The 16,793-nt window shown below is 33.7% G+C and overlaps 1 protein-coding gene across 6 annotated transcripts in view; it reads right to left on the reverse strand.

The window, feature by feature from the left end:
• DLC1 (DLC1 Rho GTPase activating protein) overlaps positions 1-16,793 on the reverse strand; it is a 352,000-nt gene that overhangs the window by 248,294 nt on the left and 86,913 nt on the right. For 5 of the 6 annotated variants that reach the window (XR_005649379.1, XM_039846495.1, XM_039846503.1 and 2 more), the window contains exons 3-4: positions 9,174-9,320; positions 2,168-2,308 (exon numbers count right to left, since the gene is read on the reverse strand). Coding sequence is in view for 5 of the 6 variants with exons in the window: in XM_039846495.1 (XP_039702429.1) it covers positions 2,168-2,308; positions 9,174-9,320 (288 nt within the window). In the remaining variant the exon portion in view is untranslated. The remainder of the gene's footprint in view (positions 1-2,167; positions 2,309-9,173; positions 9,321-16,793) is intronic. The other variant, XM_039846497.1, reaches the window with a different exon arrangement.

A 16,793-nucleotide genomic window follows, 5' to 3' on the forward strand; every position in this document is an offset into this window, starting at 1 on the left:
TACATAATGATTCTAATTGTTCACTGTCTAATGAATTGTGGCATCATTACGAAGCTGTGATTGTGTGCCCAGGCAACAAATCATACCTGAACAGCTGAATAAAGATTACATCGATTTCATTCAAAGTCGACAACGTCTCAGAAAATATTTGATTTGTGGTGTATGAAAAAATATATTTCTGTTCAATAATTGATTTTAAGTATTTCTCAAATTTGCCTGTGAGGTGAATAGTTTGGTGAACTGATATGTCAAAACATGAAAAATTTGAATACAAACCCATCATATAGTACTCCAAGAGATTACAGTCCCGGGAAAACTGATGGTTTTATGTTTTTCATTCTAAAACTTTACCAAAGATAGTTGCTATAAAAAATATGTCTATATTTCAGTAGAAATATATTGGCCACATTTATAAACATAGGAATATTGAAGAAAGGCTAAGGAACTTACACACAGAGTTGTGTAAATTGTTACTAATTATTTATAAGGTAGCTATAAAGGGAGAAATAGTGAATGCCAATAGTGGATGTTTCAAGGAAGAAATAGTGGATGCCAATGATAATTATTATAAAGTAAAAGATAAACATAGAATAAATAGAAATGAAAGGAACTGCTCTTCAGGATAAAAGCAGATAATAAAAAGCAAATTTAAACACAAATACCTTTAAAAAGGAATTTACCTTCCTTTCTACTTCCTTATGCCAGCCCCACACTCGTCCCCAATGTTCAAAGTACCAATGCACCAATGTTTCCCAAATCTTCAAGTTAAAAATGTTGAGTGGCTTTTATTTTTTCCATAATAAGAATGTGGTAAAATGAGATCATCGAATTTCATTTTATAATTTTGCATTTCAACCTTCTTTACCCATTATGAAAAAGAGGAGCAACATTTCATTGAAGCCAGTCTGTTGGCACACATTATTTTTGACCCTATTATTTCAGTGTAGTGCAAAGCAGTATTGTGTAGTATGTCATTGGTTCTTCTTATTTCCAATGTCTGCAGTACCATCATATGGCATATTCTTGCTTTTCACTCTTTACATCACTACCTCCTTTTGCTAGACTGTGAGCTGTTTAAAGACAGAGAATATGTTTTATTCCCAGTCTTTTTCATCTAGCGTAATGCATGGCAGCAGTAGGTATTCAATAAATATTTATTCCAATAAAAATGCTTTAGAAGTTATTGTAAATTAATATATTTACTATGTTTTAAATTCAGAGTATTCTCTTTTGAGTCTTATTTCAGACATGTCTTTTATTTTAAAGACAGGCAAACAAGCAATCCAAACTTGTTTCTCTGTGTTAAGCTAACATGCACATTAAAAAAAATAATACAACTCTGTGATTTTCACTGAACTAGGATAGGTTATTTTGGAGCTGCTGAGACTTTAGATATTTGAAGTAGTAATTACTTCCTCCATAAATGTTACCTTTTAGAGTCAAATACTGTTTTCCTGTGCAGTTCAACTTTTTACTTAAGGAAAATGTTTTTCATTCACAATCCACCATGCTATAATATTATATGTGGTAATTCTCCTTTTCATTTCCTTTATTAGCATTGTAAAGTCAATGAAACATCATGATAATGATAGTAGCTTACATTTATTCAGTATTTATTCTGTGCCAAGCATTTTACTAAGCACTTTACAGGAGCTATGTCATTTAATACCCACATAAATTTGATGATATGTGTGATTTTATATGTCTATCATCTATCTATCTATCTATCTATCTATCTATCTATCTATCTATCTATCTATCTATCTATCTAATCTATCTATCATCTCTATCATCTATATCATCTGTCTATCATCTAACATCTATCTATCTAAACTTAGAGAGACAATATTCCAACTGGTAAGCTGTGTGGTCAGGATAATAATGTGGGGAGAGCCATCTTCAGATTTTGCATTCTTGGTTCTTTAAAGTTCTGCGTATCCAGCAACAAAATGTAATACCATATTTGAATAATTCTGAATCCATGACCTATTTTAGCAAAGTACTTGTGTTATTCTTTATAAAATGATGTGTTGGGTTGTACTTAATTAAATACTATTAAGTCACTACAATTAAAAGTATTTCTGCTACATTGAATGGATGAAATATCAACTCTTACCTGATGATCAACACTTCATGTTGAAACTGACTGCTATAATTTACAACTTACCGTAGACTTGGGTTTAGTTCCAGAACTGGCCACTGGGGTGGAAGATGGCAGGTCAGTGGACTCGATGTTAGAAGACAAATTTGTTTGTGCTTGATTTACTGAAATGGTATCTGCTCCACTTTCAGATCCTGACTCCAGATCCTATTAAAAAAATGCATTGATGTGAAGGGCATGCACATCTTCTCTACATGCTTTTCTCCCTGCCAACAGCACTTTTCCACTCTCTCCTTCTCCCAACACACACTGAGACACTAAAAAGTTGCTGACAACTGACATTGACGTGTCAACCATAATCATGCATTATTTTGTAATAACAATTGTACTCTTCAGAGGATCTGGTTTTAGAAGGCAAATATTGGTGAAAAAGGTAATATACAACTTTGGTAATTTGACAGCTGATTGTGAATTGGAAGGGCAACTGTGTGTCCTTGAGTAACTCACTTAACACCCATTATGCAGTAGGGTCATTGTGGATGTCAAATGAAAAGACAGCTCTTGTTTCTCGTACCTCTCTCTTCTATGTTCCCACCAGATCTCCATGGTGACACCTACTACAATGATCTGAATTTATTTAGTGCAACAGTTTGTCTATCTAATGAACTATAAGATATTTGAGGGCAGAAATTATGCTTTGTCACATGCAATTCAATTTCCTCATTTGAAACTGAGTATAATAATAGCACACACTCAAAGAGTTTCATGAGGATGAACTAAGATATATGCAAAGTACACGTAACTGACATATGATAATTTTCATTAAATGTTAGCCATTACTATAAATATTGTTATTAGTAACTAGTACATAGTATATGGATAAGACACCTGCTGAATGAATGCAATTACTTGATAAACTCTCCAAAGTCTGTACATTCAATATATTAAATGCTTTCTTTGTGTTATACAGTGGCCTGACAGCACAGAGAAAGGATGAGGGTTAGGAGAATGCAGAAGGGACTGAGTAAAGGGATTTATCACTCTACGATTTTCACCTGAGAAAATTATGAGTTAAGTATATTTGCATCTACTCTTTCTACATCTCATCTTTAACATGGTTCACATAGTCAAATACCATCTACCTTGTACCCCAATTTATGCTCCTCCATTCTCTTGTTTCTTACTATGTGCTATTTGTCAGCCCTTTGGGTACACCAGTTGGTTTCTATGGCAGGGACTATGTCCTTTCTTGTTCCTTGCCCCCGAATTTTTTTTTCCTGGCTTTTTCTTGTCACTCACATCTCAGTTTGAAAATCACTACTCCAAAGAAGCGTCTTTTGACATTTCAAGATGAAGTAGTTTCTTCCCCTAAACCTCCACAGCATATCATTCTCTATTTTACAATCCCATTACCTTGCTTATCTAGCACATATCAATTATGTTTATCCATTTTCTTTCTCCTTTCCTTCCTTTCTCTCTCTCTCTCTTCCCCGCTCCTCCCCTCCCCAAACATACCTATCCGCTATCTGTTCATCTTCATTCATTGCTTTTTTTGTAATTCTTGCCTGTCTCCCTCTACTGGAGTCTATGTATCACAAGAGCAGGGGATTTGCATGTCAGTGATACATCCCCAGATCTTTGAATAGTGCCAGCACCTAGAACATGCTCATTAAATATTGTTTTATGAAAGAATAACTAGAACAATCCATACCCTGGAAACTATAATATATTGATGAAAGAAATAGAAGACACAAATATGTGGAAAGATATCTTATGATATTGCATTAGAATTAAAGTTGTGAAAATGTCCATACTACCCTAAGTAATCCATGGATTCAGTGCAATCCTGCCACAATTCCAATGACACTTTTATAGAAATAGAAAAAAATCCTAAAATTTCTATGGAACCACAAAAGACCCTGAATAGCCAAAGCAATTCTGAGAAAGAACAAAGTTGAAGGCATCACACTTCCTGATTTCAAACTGTATTACAAAGCTATAGTAATCAAAACAACATGGTACTGGCATTAAAAACAGACACATAGACCAGTGGAATAAAGAATCCAGAAATAAACACATGCACATATGGTCAACTAATATTTAACAAGGGAGCCGTGAATATTTGATGAGAAAAAAATGGTCTTTTCAATAAATGGTTTTGGGAAAAGGATATTCTCATGCAAATGAATAAAATCGAACCCCTAGCTTACACCATTCATAAAAATTAACTCAAAATCAATTAAAGCTTTAAATGTAAGATCTGAAACTGTAAAACTCCAAGAAGAAAGCATACCAAAAAAACCTCTTTGACATTTGTCTTGGCAATGATTTTTTTGATACAACAGCAAACACAAGAAATAAAAGCAAAAATAAATAAGTGGGACCATATCAACTAAAAAACCTTCTGCATAGCAAAAGAAACAATTCTGGAATGAAGAGGCAACCTAAAGAATTGGAAGGAAGAGAATATTTGCAACCATATATCAGGTAAAGGATTAATATGTAAAACATATAAAAAATTTCATACAACTCAATAGCAAAAAAAATCTGATTAAAAATGGGTAGAATACCTGAATAGACATCCCTCTCCCCCCGCCCCCAAAGACATACAGATGACTAGCAGGTACATAAAAAAAATACTTGAGACCACTAATTATTAGGGAAATGCAAATCAAAACCACAATGAGATATTACCTCACATCTGTTAGAACGGCTATTATCAGAAAGACAAGAGATAAGTGTTGATGTGGATGTGTAGAAAAGAAAACCCTTGTGTACTGTTGGTGGGAATGTAAATCAGTACAGTCACTATAGAAAACCATATGGAGGTTCCTCAAAATGTGAAAAATAGAACTATCAAATGATTCAGCAATCTTACTACTGGGTATTTATCCAAAGGAAACAAAGTCACTGTCTTGAAGAGATATCTGCATCCTTGTGTTCATTGCAACATTATTCACAATAACCAATACATAGAAACAACCTGTGTCCATCAATAGACGAAGAAAGAATATGTGAGATATATATATATATATACACATATATTTATTTATATACATACACATGTGCATATATAATGTAATATAATTTAGCCATAGAAAAGAAAGAAATCTTGCCTTTTCTGACAGCATGATGAACTTCGAAAGCATTAAAAGCATTATGCAAAGTGAAATAAGGAGACAGAAACATAAATACTGTATGATCTTACTTATAGGTAGACTCTAAAAAAAAAAGCCAAACTCATAGAAAAGAATAGGATGATAACAATATGAGTATTATTTACTTGAAAGTTGCTAAGAGACTAGATCTTTAAAATTCTCACCATACACGCACACACATACACACACACACAAACTGTAATGACATGAAGTGATGTCTGTGTTACCTTATCGTGGTAATTATTTTGCAATATATGTGTGTCAAATCATCAAGTTGTACACTTTAAATGTTTACAATGTTATATGTCAATTATATCTCAATAAAACTGCAAAAAAAGAACAAAAGAAAAAAGTAGGATACAAGTATTAAAAAAAAGAAAGAGTGCAAAAGACATACACAATGATAATGAATACGAAAAGCAATACTATATTCTTTAAGTATGTGTGTGTGTGTGTGTTGTATGTGTGTGTGTGTGTGTGTGTTGTATGTGTGTGTAAAAAATATCCCTAAACAAATTTCTCATGCCCTGAGTAATTTCAGATCAGGGGCCATCTATTCTGTTTCTGTATGGAAAAAACAAATAATTTTTTAAAATAAGAGAACTATGATTCATTAAAATTTCAAATAGAATAAACATAAAATGAATAGGCACACATAGAAGGAAAATTTATAAACATCAAATGTATACTTATAAATAGCAGGTAATTTATAAGCCATTTACACTTGGCCTATATGAATATTGGAAATCTTTTGCATTAATTTTGCCTTCTTGTTTATATTTTGATTAGCAGGGTAATCTTATATCTTTCTAACAAACAATAATTGTGAGGTAAAATAATAAACAGTTAAAAATATACCATTTATTGTGTTTTTACTTTTTAAGGACAAAACTTTACAGCTATTCTCTGCTTCAGTGTTCAACAATTCTATGTGGAGGGTAATATATTATTATTATCATTTGATAAATAATGAAACCAAGACTTTAGGTGAGGAACTTGACCAAATTCACATTCTGTAGCAGGAATGGCATTAAAACTCATACCTATCGGACCCCAACTTGTTAAGCTCTATTAAGATAGCCTCCTTTAAATCTTTACCTCTACCCTAATTTTAGTATATATATATTTTTCACCTTGAAGTCACTCTTAAAGACTAGTCTATATTATTGTTCACATCCTTTATTATAGGTAGAACTCACTCTAGCATTTTCTCACAAATAATCTCAAACCGAGGTCATTGTTTCATTGTACATCTTGTCTTTCCTGCTGAATTGTAAATTCACAGTGAAGTGTGAGGGGGTAGCAGAGGGAGTTTCTCCTCTGAATCTGGGACAGTGCTTTTTGATGGATAATCAAGGTCATAATCATGCTGTTATAATCCCCTTATCCCAAAGCACAGTTATCAAAAGGAATGGAAAGTGCCTGTGGAAAATATTTGATGATGAGAAAATTTTAAAATTAGCTTTGAATACCAAGGAACAGAAATAAAGAACAAGGGAAGACCTAGAAAAACATAAAGACCAAAAATAAGTTTTGAGGGATGCAGAATATGTTCTAATCATCTTTAGCCCAGTGCCTGGTGTGATTGAGGACTGGGAAAAGGAAAGAGAATTAACAAACACTAAACATGGTCTCTGTGCCAGATCTGTGCAATACATTTTACATTCGTTCTTTCACTTACTCCTCCCAACAAGCCATGAAGTAGGAAACAATATCTCCCTTTTCACACCTGAAGATGAGGAATTAAATAATTTTCTTATGTTCTCAGATACTTAGTTGTAGAGTTGCCATTTGAACCCAGGCCTGCAGACTCCAACATTTGCAGTCGAAGTCTACTGTATTATTTTGTCTATTTTAAGTATCTGTTGAACTGAAAACTTGGAAGTGGATCTTTATTTATGGAATCAACCATTGTTCAGTAATGTGGTGATATTCCATGAGATAGTGCATGTAATATAAAATCTAGTTTTACTTCAAATAGAGACAGAAGATGTAGATGTAGGCAAGTTCAAAAATCATCACCCACCTTTGCTCCTGTTTTTCAATAAAGAACCATGTCTAGCAAGTAAGGGATATCTTGCTCTCTGACATGGAGACAACAATATGGAGTGTATTTAGCAGAAATCTGAGCTGTGTCATTTCTCCTAAATACATGAGGATTGAGGAAAGTTCAGTGTAGAGGGGGAAAAGGGAGAGAGTAAAGAGATAGGGAGAGATTAACCATTCACACCAGACAATGTTTGAAAACAAAATGTGTTCTATGCCTACATTAATGACAAAGGAGTACTAAGAAGTACCTCTTACTGAAAAATATGGTTATTTCTGGCTTTAAAAGTGTTGATGAACCTGAGTATGAAGGTATTATATATTATTCATATATAAACAAGATTAAACATTCCTCCTTGTTGGTCTTCAGAGTACTTTGATTGCTTTTCCTCCATTTAGATACATGTCCTACTAAAGTATATGCAAGTACTATGGCAGCACTAGAGGAGGAGTAATTGATTCTCTCAGTGAAGACAAGAAATTTAGAGAAAACTTTACTAAAAAATATTTGAGATGAATCCTGAAGGATAAGAAAAAAATTATCCAGCAGGATACAAACAAATCCAAAAATGTCATTTCTACTGGCTTTCTAGGTTGAAGTATTTAATTTCATATTTATTAATTTTTAATTTTTTTTTTTTTGGTCAAGCTATCAGATTTCCATTGTAGTCAACTAGAGAAGGCAGTATGGTGTAGTGGTTACATGGCATGGTTCTGGATCAAGATTGGCTGGGTTTGTAATCCATCTCCGGCACATATAATTACTAAGTTCTCTTTGCTTTTTACTGATTCGAATAATGTGAGGAATGAATGCATTAATATATGTAAAGCACTTAGAATATATCTAGTATATACTAAGGTTAGTTATTATTTTAATTTGTTTATTTACTTTAAAATATTCTGCCCCACAGTCAGAATAAATCTTAAATAACTTCAGAATCAATGGTAGAACTATGCTAAAAATTTGATACAGAATAGTTCTACTTTGGTAGATGTTTGAATTTATATGCTGGATTTTCCATCCCTCTGATCTTAGGTAAATACACAATTTCTTGACTTAATGTGTTTATTATTGTGTAACAAAAGTAACAGATTAGTCGAAAAGATATGCATGGCTTTATTATAAATACATTTTACCATCACATCTGCTAGATCTGCAAAAACTAAGCCATTTACTATGGAGCTGATATTAAATATGAAGGTGTATAGTTGGTCTGGAATCTGTCTTCCGAATTCTATTTCGAGTATCAGAATCACAGAAGAGTGTCTGTCTTATGTGAAATTAATGCAATAAAATTCTCACCTGTCTTAGTCATTGTTTTTTACTGAGTTAATTTTAGTGTTCTCAAATTAATATAATTTAAATTCTTTCTTCTAGTATGTGCATTAGTTCAACCAGCATCCATCCATCCATCCATCCATCCATCCATCCATCCATCCATCCATCCATTTACCTACTCATCCACCCACACATTTGCCCACCCACTCATCCATCCATCCATCTACCTATCTATGCAGCAAATATTTATTAATCATGCAATGTAAATTTGTTGACATTGTACATAAAATACTAAACAAGACTGACATAGCATTGCTAAACAGCTACAAGGAAAAGGGCTTGATAGGTAGGAGACATAATTTCCCAGGATGACCCTCTTTCCTATTAAACTAATAATAACCATTTTCTTTTGAATCACACATTTCTCTTATGGTCTTTTCATGAAGGATAGAATTAGTCGAGTGATCTTTATGAACACTATCAGGGTCACATGTGGGTAGATGCTGCCATCAGAGATGATTCATTTACAAGGGGGACTGTATGAAGTAAAGACATATCATGCTCATGGGAAAAGAAGTGGAAAGCTCACAACATGCCGCCGCAGGTTGGTTGGTGTGCTGGATGGAGAGGAGCTGGTGCTGAGAGCATTCTCAATGTCCTGATCGAGTTGGTCCAGTTTCATAATTAGCAGCACCATGGAGTCTAGCCGCGCCCTGTCTCGTTCTTCTTTTATTTCCTGAGGAACAGAACATGTTGTTATTGAATCTGAAAGGCCATTTCTTGGAAAGAATAAAAAGTCCCCTGTTCTTCTATGTGACAAAAAGGACACTGAATATTAGGCAGTCTTCTACTAAGGGGGAAGGGAAGTTCTGTTCTGTATCATCAATGGGCTCTTCATTGGGAGGATACTGACCTACTGCCAAGAAAGCATTTCACATGAATGTTAAATATATGTCTTCTGGAGTAAAGTGCAATGAAAAGGAAAGATAATATCAATGAGTACCGATACATATTTATGACTCTCCAATTAATATTTCTTGGAAAAAGTTATATATTACTCTTGTCAAAGTACAAATCAATTATAACATATTAATAATGAAATTATTTGTGGTTAGACTTTTAAGGCTGCATATAAGAGAATATTATTGGAAGAATATTTCTGAGTATAGTAAAAAATGAGAAAAGGATCAAACAAGGCAGGTTTTCAGTTTGTGCAGTGGGCAATTTTTGTTTGTTTGCTTGTTCTTTTGTTTTCTTTTTGCTTTTTGCATGGGGCCATTTTCTTACTACTGCTTCAAGCTATGTCATTGTCAATATCTCTTTTCAACCTTTTTCTTTCACACACTTTTGAAAAAAGCCCCCACAATCATTTATATTTTTTGCAAATGAACATTGTTACTTATTCTGAATTCTCTATGATGAAGACATGTATTTATGGAAAAACTATTGCTGATAGGAATAGCTAAAGCTTCTCATTGGCCATATAGAGTTATTTTGGCATGACTGTTTATTATTCTTGTGTGTTCAGATCAAATAAATTAGTATTAGGATTCTTTCAAATTCCCTGTGTGCTGTGAAAGGTATCAGGGTTGGGCAGGGGATTGGATAGGAAAAAAAAAAAGACCACAGAAATCACAATAAGGTCCTTTAGAAGCAAAATCTATTGAGGGATGTAATGGACTCAGTGCCAACCCTTTTGAGGCAAATCATCATTTGTGACTCATGCTGCATCCTCTCATCTGTCTCAAATATTTACCTGGGTGAAATTAGCTTTGAAAGGAACCTCAAAGGAAAAACATATTATGACAGAAGCCTGAAGGACGTGGATATAAGGGACCAGGTTGGGAGCTTTGCTTAGGTGATGATATTAGCAGTGGGAAGAATGAAGTGACTGTCTGAACCAGATCTTTTATTTGGCATTTATCTTTTAATCCTTCTACATCCCAAACCATCATTAGGAGGAAGTCTCAAAGAACAGAGGCTAGGGTAATTTCATGGATTAATTTAATTCTATAGGGATCTTTATACTTCAAACAGCTAGGGCAGATTGTTAATATCACAAAGCATTATCTTTCAGATGTCAAATAATTGATTTATTAGATTAAGTTGGTTAAAGAATAGTTAACTAAACTAAGACCGATAAGTTATTTGGGTAAACTGAACTTGTGCTTGGTTTACCAGATTAATGTCAAATTGAAAGAGCTGGTATTCTTTCCACAAAGACATTAATTCTGAGAATAAATTAAGAATTTTGGGGGTTGTGTTAACTCCTTTGGAATACTATGCTATAATACTATATGATTATTACTTCAATTTCCATCTATTGTCTCTGCTGTCTAAAACGTGTAATGAAGCTTTGACAGAGAATTACAGACCTCTTATCATAAAGTTTTATTGTGCTTAAGAGGGTCCAGGATATTTGCAAACAAATAGACCTGAACTTTACTATACATCATATCTCTCAATGCTACAAAAACTTGTTATATTCAAAGGAACATTATTTATAGTAAAATCTTTCTTATCCCTTAAAATAGAGTCCCAGAAATACTGGAGTTTAATTCTCTCCTAAGTAATCCAGAAAATGAAAAAATCTGATTAAATAGAAGACTCAAATTCCTCTTAATTACTCCTCCAATGTGTTTGCTTGTATAATTTCCTTCTCTTTTAAATCAAAGTTGTGTTTGGCAAGATAATGTTCTTTGAATATCCATATCCATATATATTTTTGTGTGATTGCTTTTCACTTCATTGTTATAACATCCTCAAGCACAAATATTATGCGTTTTTTTTTTAACCTGGCAGACATAGAGCCAAACTATACAGTGCATATGTAATATTTTTTTAGAAATAATAATAATGAAATCGATATGAGCCATTGAAATAACACAACTCCAAGCCTTAGAAAATATATCTTGATATTTTTCCAGTTACTAAGTTAATGTTGGATAAAGCAGTATATCCTGCAGCTATCCTAGACCTATCAGCAGTGTTCTCAGAAACAATTTGTCTTTGAATTAACTGGAAGTTGAGATTGTGCTTTAAAAACATTTTCAAATCCATGGGCTGAACATCAAATTATTTTAAATGATCTGACAAAAGGTATAAAACCAGTCTTGTTCTACAGTATTTCTTTAGAGAAATAAGTCTATTGCTTTTCCCTTTTCTTCATGGATGCTTCCTTAGTCACCATTCATTACTTTCAGTCTAAAATGTCAAGTACATAGACCAGTATCATATGTTATATATTCATAAAACTTCACAAAATAGAGTTGATTAAAAATCAGAAGCTTTGGATAAATATTATTGTCCTTGTTTTTAAAGCTCATGTATTAATATTTTGCAAAGTTCTAAACTTTCATATGTCTATGGCTAAACTCTAACAAATAACTCATGCCTGAAAACAGAAATGTGTATTTGCAGATTTTAGTTAGTTGACTTCTACGGTGGAGCTTTCATTTTATACTGGCATTATTGTCCATGAAGAGAAACTTCTTAATAAGCAAAGCTGTCTATTAATGAATTTCTTGGTATTTCAGTAACTTAACCCCCTTAAACCGAGGCAAAGACGCTAAATTCTCTTTTCTCCCAGCTTTCCTTTCTTCTTTCCTGCAATCACAGCTGTTCTGGGCCAACTACTATTAAAGGTTTAAAATATTCACCAGTGAATAAGAGATATGAAATCATTGCTTTTCTGAATACTGTAGTCAACCATGGAAGACAGACACTGAAAGTTAACATATTCATAAATAAGACAGTTTCAGATAGGAACAAATGGAAGAAAATAAGTAGGGTAATGAGATACATAGTAATTGCAGGAGATGAGTCCCACTTTGTATAGGGTGGTCAGAGAAGAGTTTTCTGTAGAAGTGAGAGAAGAATATGAGGTAAAGGAGAGAAAGAGATAAGAGATGGAGAAGGGCACAGAGATCAAGATGGAGAAGGGAAGAGAGAGAGAGAGAAAAAAAAAGAGAACTCAGAAAATAGTTTGCCATGCAGAGTAGAGTGATACAAAAAACTGAGATGGGAATGATTTTGAATAAGACGATCAAAAAAAAAAAAAAAAAAGGTCAGAGGAAGCTAAAGAAGGGAAAGTGAGAGGGAGAGTGAGTGAGTACTAGGACAAAATGAGGTTAAATATTAATAGGAGCCTAATTTTATTTTATATTTTGTTATGAAGGTTGCTGTAAAAAGGTCAGTTTCAATCTTTATGCAATGAGACACTGGCAGGATGTAACAAATGATATATTATGTTTTTTAAACTTTTAGAGTTCTCAGCACATATTGACAATCAAAAACTTTTGGAATCTCATCATATTTTATATCTAGCAATGCCACATGACTCATACATGCTAAATAGTTCAATTCACTCTAAGATTATTCTTCTAGTTCTAACCACAGTCATTTTTATGTTGAAGTCTGAATTGTACCCACATTCCAGTATAATAAAGAAATAACAGATGGTTTTATAACAAGGCCCTACATATTTTGAGATCAAAGTGAAAAAGAAGGTGGCACTGTTTTGGGAACCTATTTATTAGAAGTTTGGAATGGGTGGGCAGCAGTATGTCGGCAAATGTTTAACAATTGGATATCCAAAGACAAAGAAAGTCCTGATTAGTAGTATGTGCTAATTTCTTGGTGTAAATATTCCCAGGGCAGATTTCAAGCTACCAACTAGACATTATTGAATGCAGAGTTGGAAGAGATGCACACAACTGGCTCTTATGAGCTGATGCAAACTGGAACATGGTAGCTCCAAAACACACTAGAAATGAGGATGAGTAGAATGGAGAATCATTCTTAGAATTTGACTCAAATAGAAACATTGATAATTGTAACTATGGTTTAGTCAGCATAATAACATATTAAAATAATGCATTTTATTTATTTAATGCATTTAATTTCCTTACTTTTTGTTCTTGTTGCCTAGGTAGAGTATAAATTGTAGATTTCAATTTAATGTTCTAGAGGATTCTCTTTTTTTCTAGTAGTGGCTTTTTCATCTGCCTTCCTTGCACTGTCCATTATTTATGTTTGTAAATTCCTTAAAATTTATTATAATTAAATTATCTTTATATTTATATTTTTACTGATATAAGTAAAAACATTTCTTTAAATTGATCATTATGTCACTTTGGTACTTTATTCAACAGTTAAGACTAAAAATCTAGAAATACAGGACAGTAGCTATCAGTTCTAGTACCCCGACTTTGAGGAAAGTGGATTCTAAGGGGTCAGGATCACTCCTCCACTGGCAAATTAAATATGCTAGAGCCCGGCTATTCCTACTCTCTGTCCTGGTCTTTCTCCAATATTCTCTTTTGGTTAATTTTAGGTACAATTTTTAATTGACAATCCATTTATACATCATGTATTCTCTTCTGAACTTCTGCGACCTGGTTCCCATCCTTTCCAAAAATAATGTTAAAGAAGAATACCAATGATCACAAATAATTGCAAGAAACTTTTGAAATATAGAGTACAGTTCTAGCCACCTTTATTTAATAATTATCCAAGACATGTTTATTGACCATTTACTATGTGCTATACAGCATTCCCTATCAAGCAACCTCTTTAATATTTGTACAGTTATAATTTTTAGAAATGTTATGGAGTCAAATTCTGCCTACCTTTAACTCCCTAGTTTCTCCCTCCAGTAGTGTCTATTTCATGAAATAGGCTTTCAAATATCTGAAGAACTGTTATGCCCACCTTTTCCTTTTCTAGGCGAATCATCTTTAGTTCTTTTAATTATTTCACATATGACATATTTCCAAATCTTCATTAGTTCTATTTACTCTTCTTTGGATATGACATAATTCTGCCAATGACCCAATGAATGATCGGTGCCCAGAATTAACTATATTATCCTACATGTTGTCTGACCAGGGTAGAGTAGGCAAGTACTTCTCTATGTTCTATATAGCCTCTTTGATGCAGCCTAAGAATTAACTGCCTGTTTTGAACATGAACAGGCTATTCTTACTGAGACTGCCACAATCTGCTTTTTTAATGAAGAAACAGTATTTAGTTGACTGTGAGCTGACCTTGACTCTCTTTTTTGCCAATCTGTGTCCATGTACTACTAAGAACAGAAATATCCTGTTGTCTTGAAACTTTAACCAGCTGTTGTCAAGATATAGATAATATATGTAGCTGCTATGGAAAAACTTCCAGTTGTTATCTCTTTCAGATACAATCAGTGGATACTTCGGCAAATTACGAGAGAAACTTCTATTCAATGAGATTTGTTGTCAAAAACCTAATATATCACATATAAGTGATATCATGTGGTTTATATAAATCTAAAAGCAACAAACAAACATGACAAACAAACAGAGACTCATGGACATGGACAGTAGACTAGTGGTTACCAGAGGGCGGTAAGGGTTGGGGGAGGGAGGAGGTAGATGGCGTGAGGGATGTCAAACATGTGGTGACAGAAAAAAATCTAACTATGACCTGTGAACACACAATGCAATATATATATGACTTGTTGTTGAATTGTACACCTGAAACTTATTAGATTTTGTTAATCAATGTCACCATAATGAACACAAAACAAAATAAAAAAAAACCTAATATGGCCAATGCATATGGTGTTTGTTGGGAAATCTGAAGGATGTTCCTTATTTACTCCCAAAAGCTATTCAGTCCCTGGGCAAGTAAAGTCACTTTGATCACAATGGTATCTGGGGAAGAGACAAACAGGGTGCTTAGGGGGTTGTTCTCCCCAGGAAGCCCCTGACTTGAAGTTCTCTGAACAGGAGCCTCTACTACCCTTCTTCTCTCACACGTGGAGAAGACCCCAACCCTCCTCTGTCTCCAGATACTCTTTATTGAGCAACACAGAACACAGCACACACAGGGAGTGGTGAAAAGGCACAAATTACCAGACATTTTACAGCCTGGGGAAATATGAAGACCAGCGAAAGGGTGCTTCCTCTAGAGGTGCCCAGGCTCTGTTTTCCTAATCTGAAGCTTTTGGAAGAAAACCAAAAAATTCAATAAAATACCCAGATGCTTCCAAAGAGTGGATATTTGGCTCAGCAAAAATAGCATTGCCTGAATGTTCTGCTTGTCAACGAGTTGTGGCATCACATAGACAGCCGTAATAAATTAAAGGCTAGGCTAGGAATAGAACTAAGACTTCCCGATTCATAATCCAAGGTTCTGGCTCCTACACTGTCTTTGATTCCATAATGTATCTTACTGGCTATTCTGGTAATACTCCTTGCTTACCCGTGAAAGAAAGAGACCTTTTAGCAAAAGTCTTGGCTCAACTTGATTCTGAATTATTTGATCTCCAGCCAGCTGGACTAGTATGAAATCTCATATTAGTGTTATACATTTTATTTGACAATAAATTCCTCATTCAGACTTTCTTTTCTTAAAATAATATCCTGCCTAAAGAACCAGAAAGTTACTAAATCTTTTTTTTCTTCAGAAGCAGTGAAGATTTTCATCTGAATGGAGAGTCAGAAGATAGAGATAATATAATTATCCTCTGAATTTCTAGGCAAGTTAAATAAATCAGCCTTAATATTTATTGTGGTGTATTTGAAGCTGAAAATTATGTAGACTGGGAGGTAATAAAACAAACCAGCAACTATTTCCTATTTGGCAGATATATATCTTCATATATTATCTTTAATTAATAACAACATGTCAACATAATTTTAATATTAGGCAGTAAAGAGTGATAAATAATATCTTTAGAGTTGCTACAAGAAATCTTTTAACTGATAGGTAAATGATGGCTTTATAGGAAGTGTTTATGTTCACTCTCTATTTATCTCTTTCCATTTACAAGGCATAGGAAGAAAATTCGTCTCTCTTTTGCTTGAATTCTAACTAGACTTCGAATGGAGCATTTCTGAGCTGGGACTTTTGTAAATTCCCTGCACAATCTCCTGAACATTTCAAAGGACATTTATGCAGCTGGTCCTAAGGAGTGCTCAGAAGCGGCAGATGTGAACCAAGGAGAGAACATGAGAACATAAGAAAAACATCTATTTAATATTAAAATTCCATAAACTATTTTCAGGAATATTATTATGGTCTTTCTTTAGGTGTGGACAACAAAGACATAAGTAAAATTTATTCCTTTTCTATAAAAATGACTTAATTTAGAAAAAAGGCTTATACTGACCGGGCTTTGTCTATCTATCTCGTTTTATCTCTCATCACTCTCCCTGATCCTTCCCAG

Source organism: Pteropus medius, unplaced genomic scaffold (genome assembly GCF_902729225.1).
Source record: "Pteropus medius unplaced genomic scaffold, Ma_sr-lr_union100, whole genome shotgun sequence".
Lineage (NCBI taxonomy): Eukaryota > Metazoa > Chordata > Mammalia > Chiroptera > Pteropodidae > Pteropus > Pteropus medius.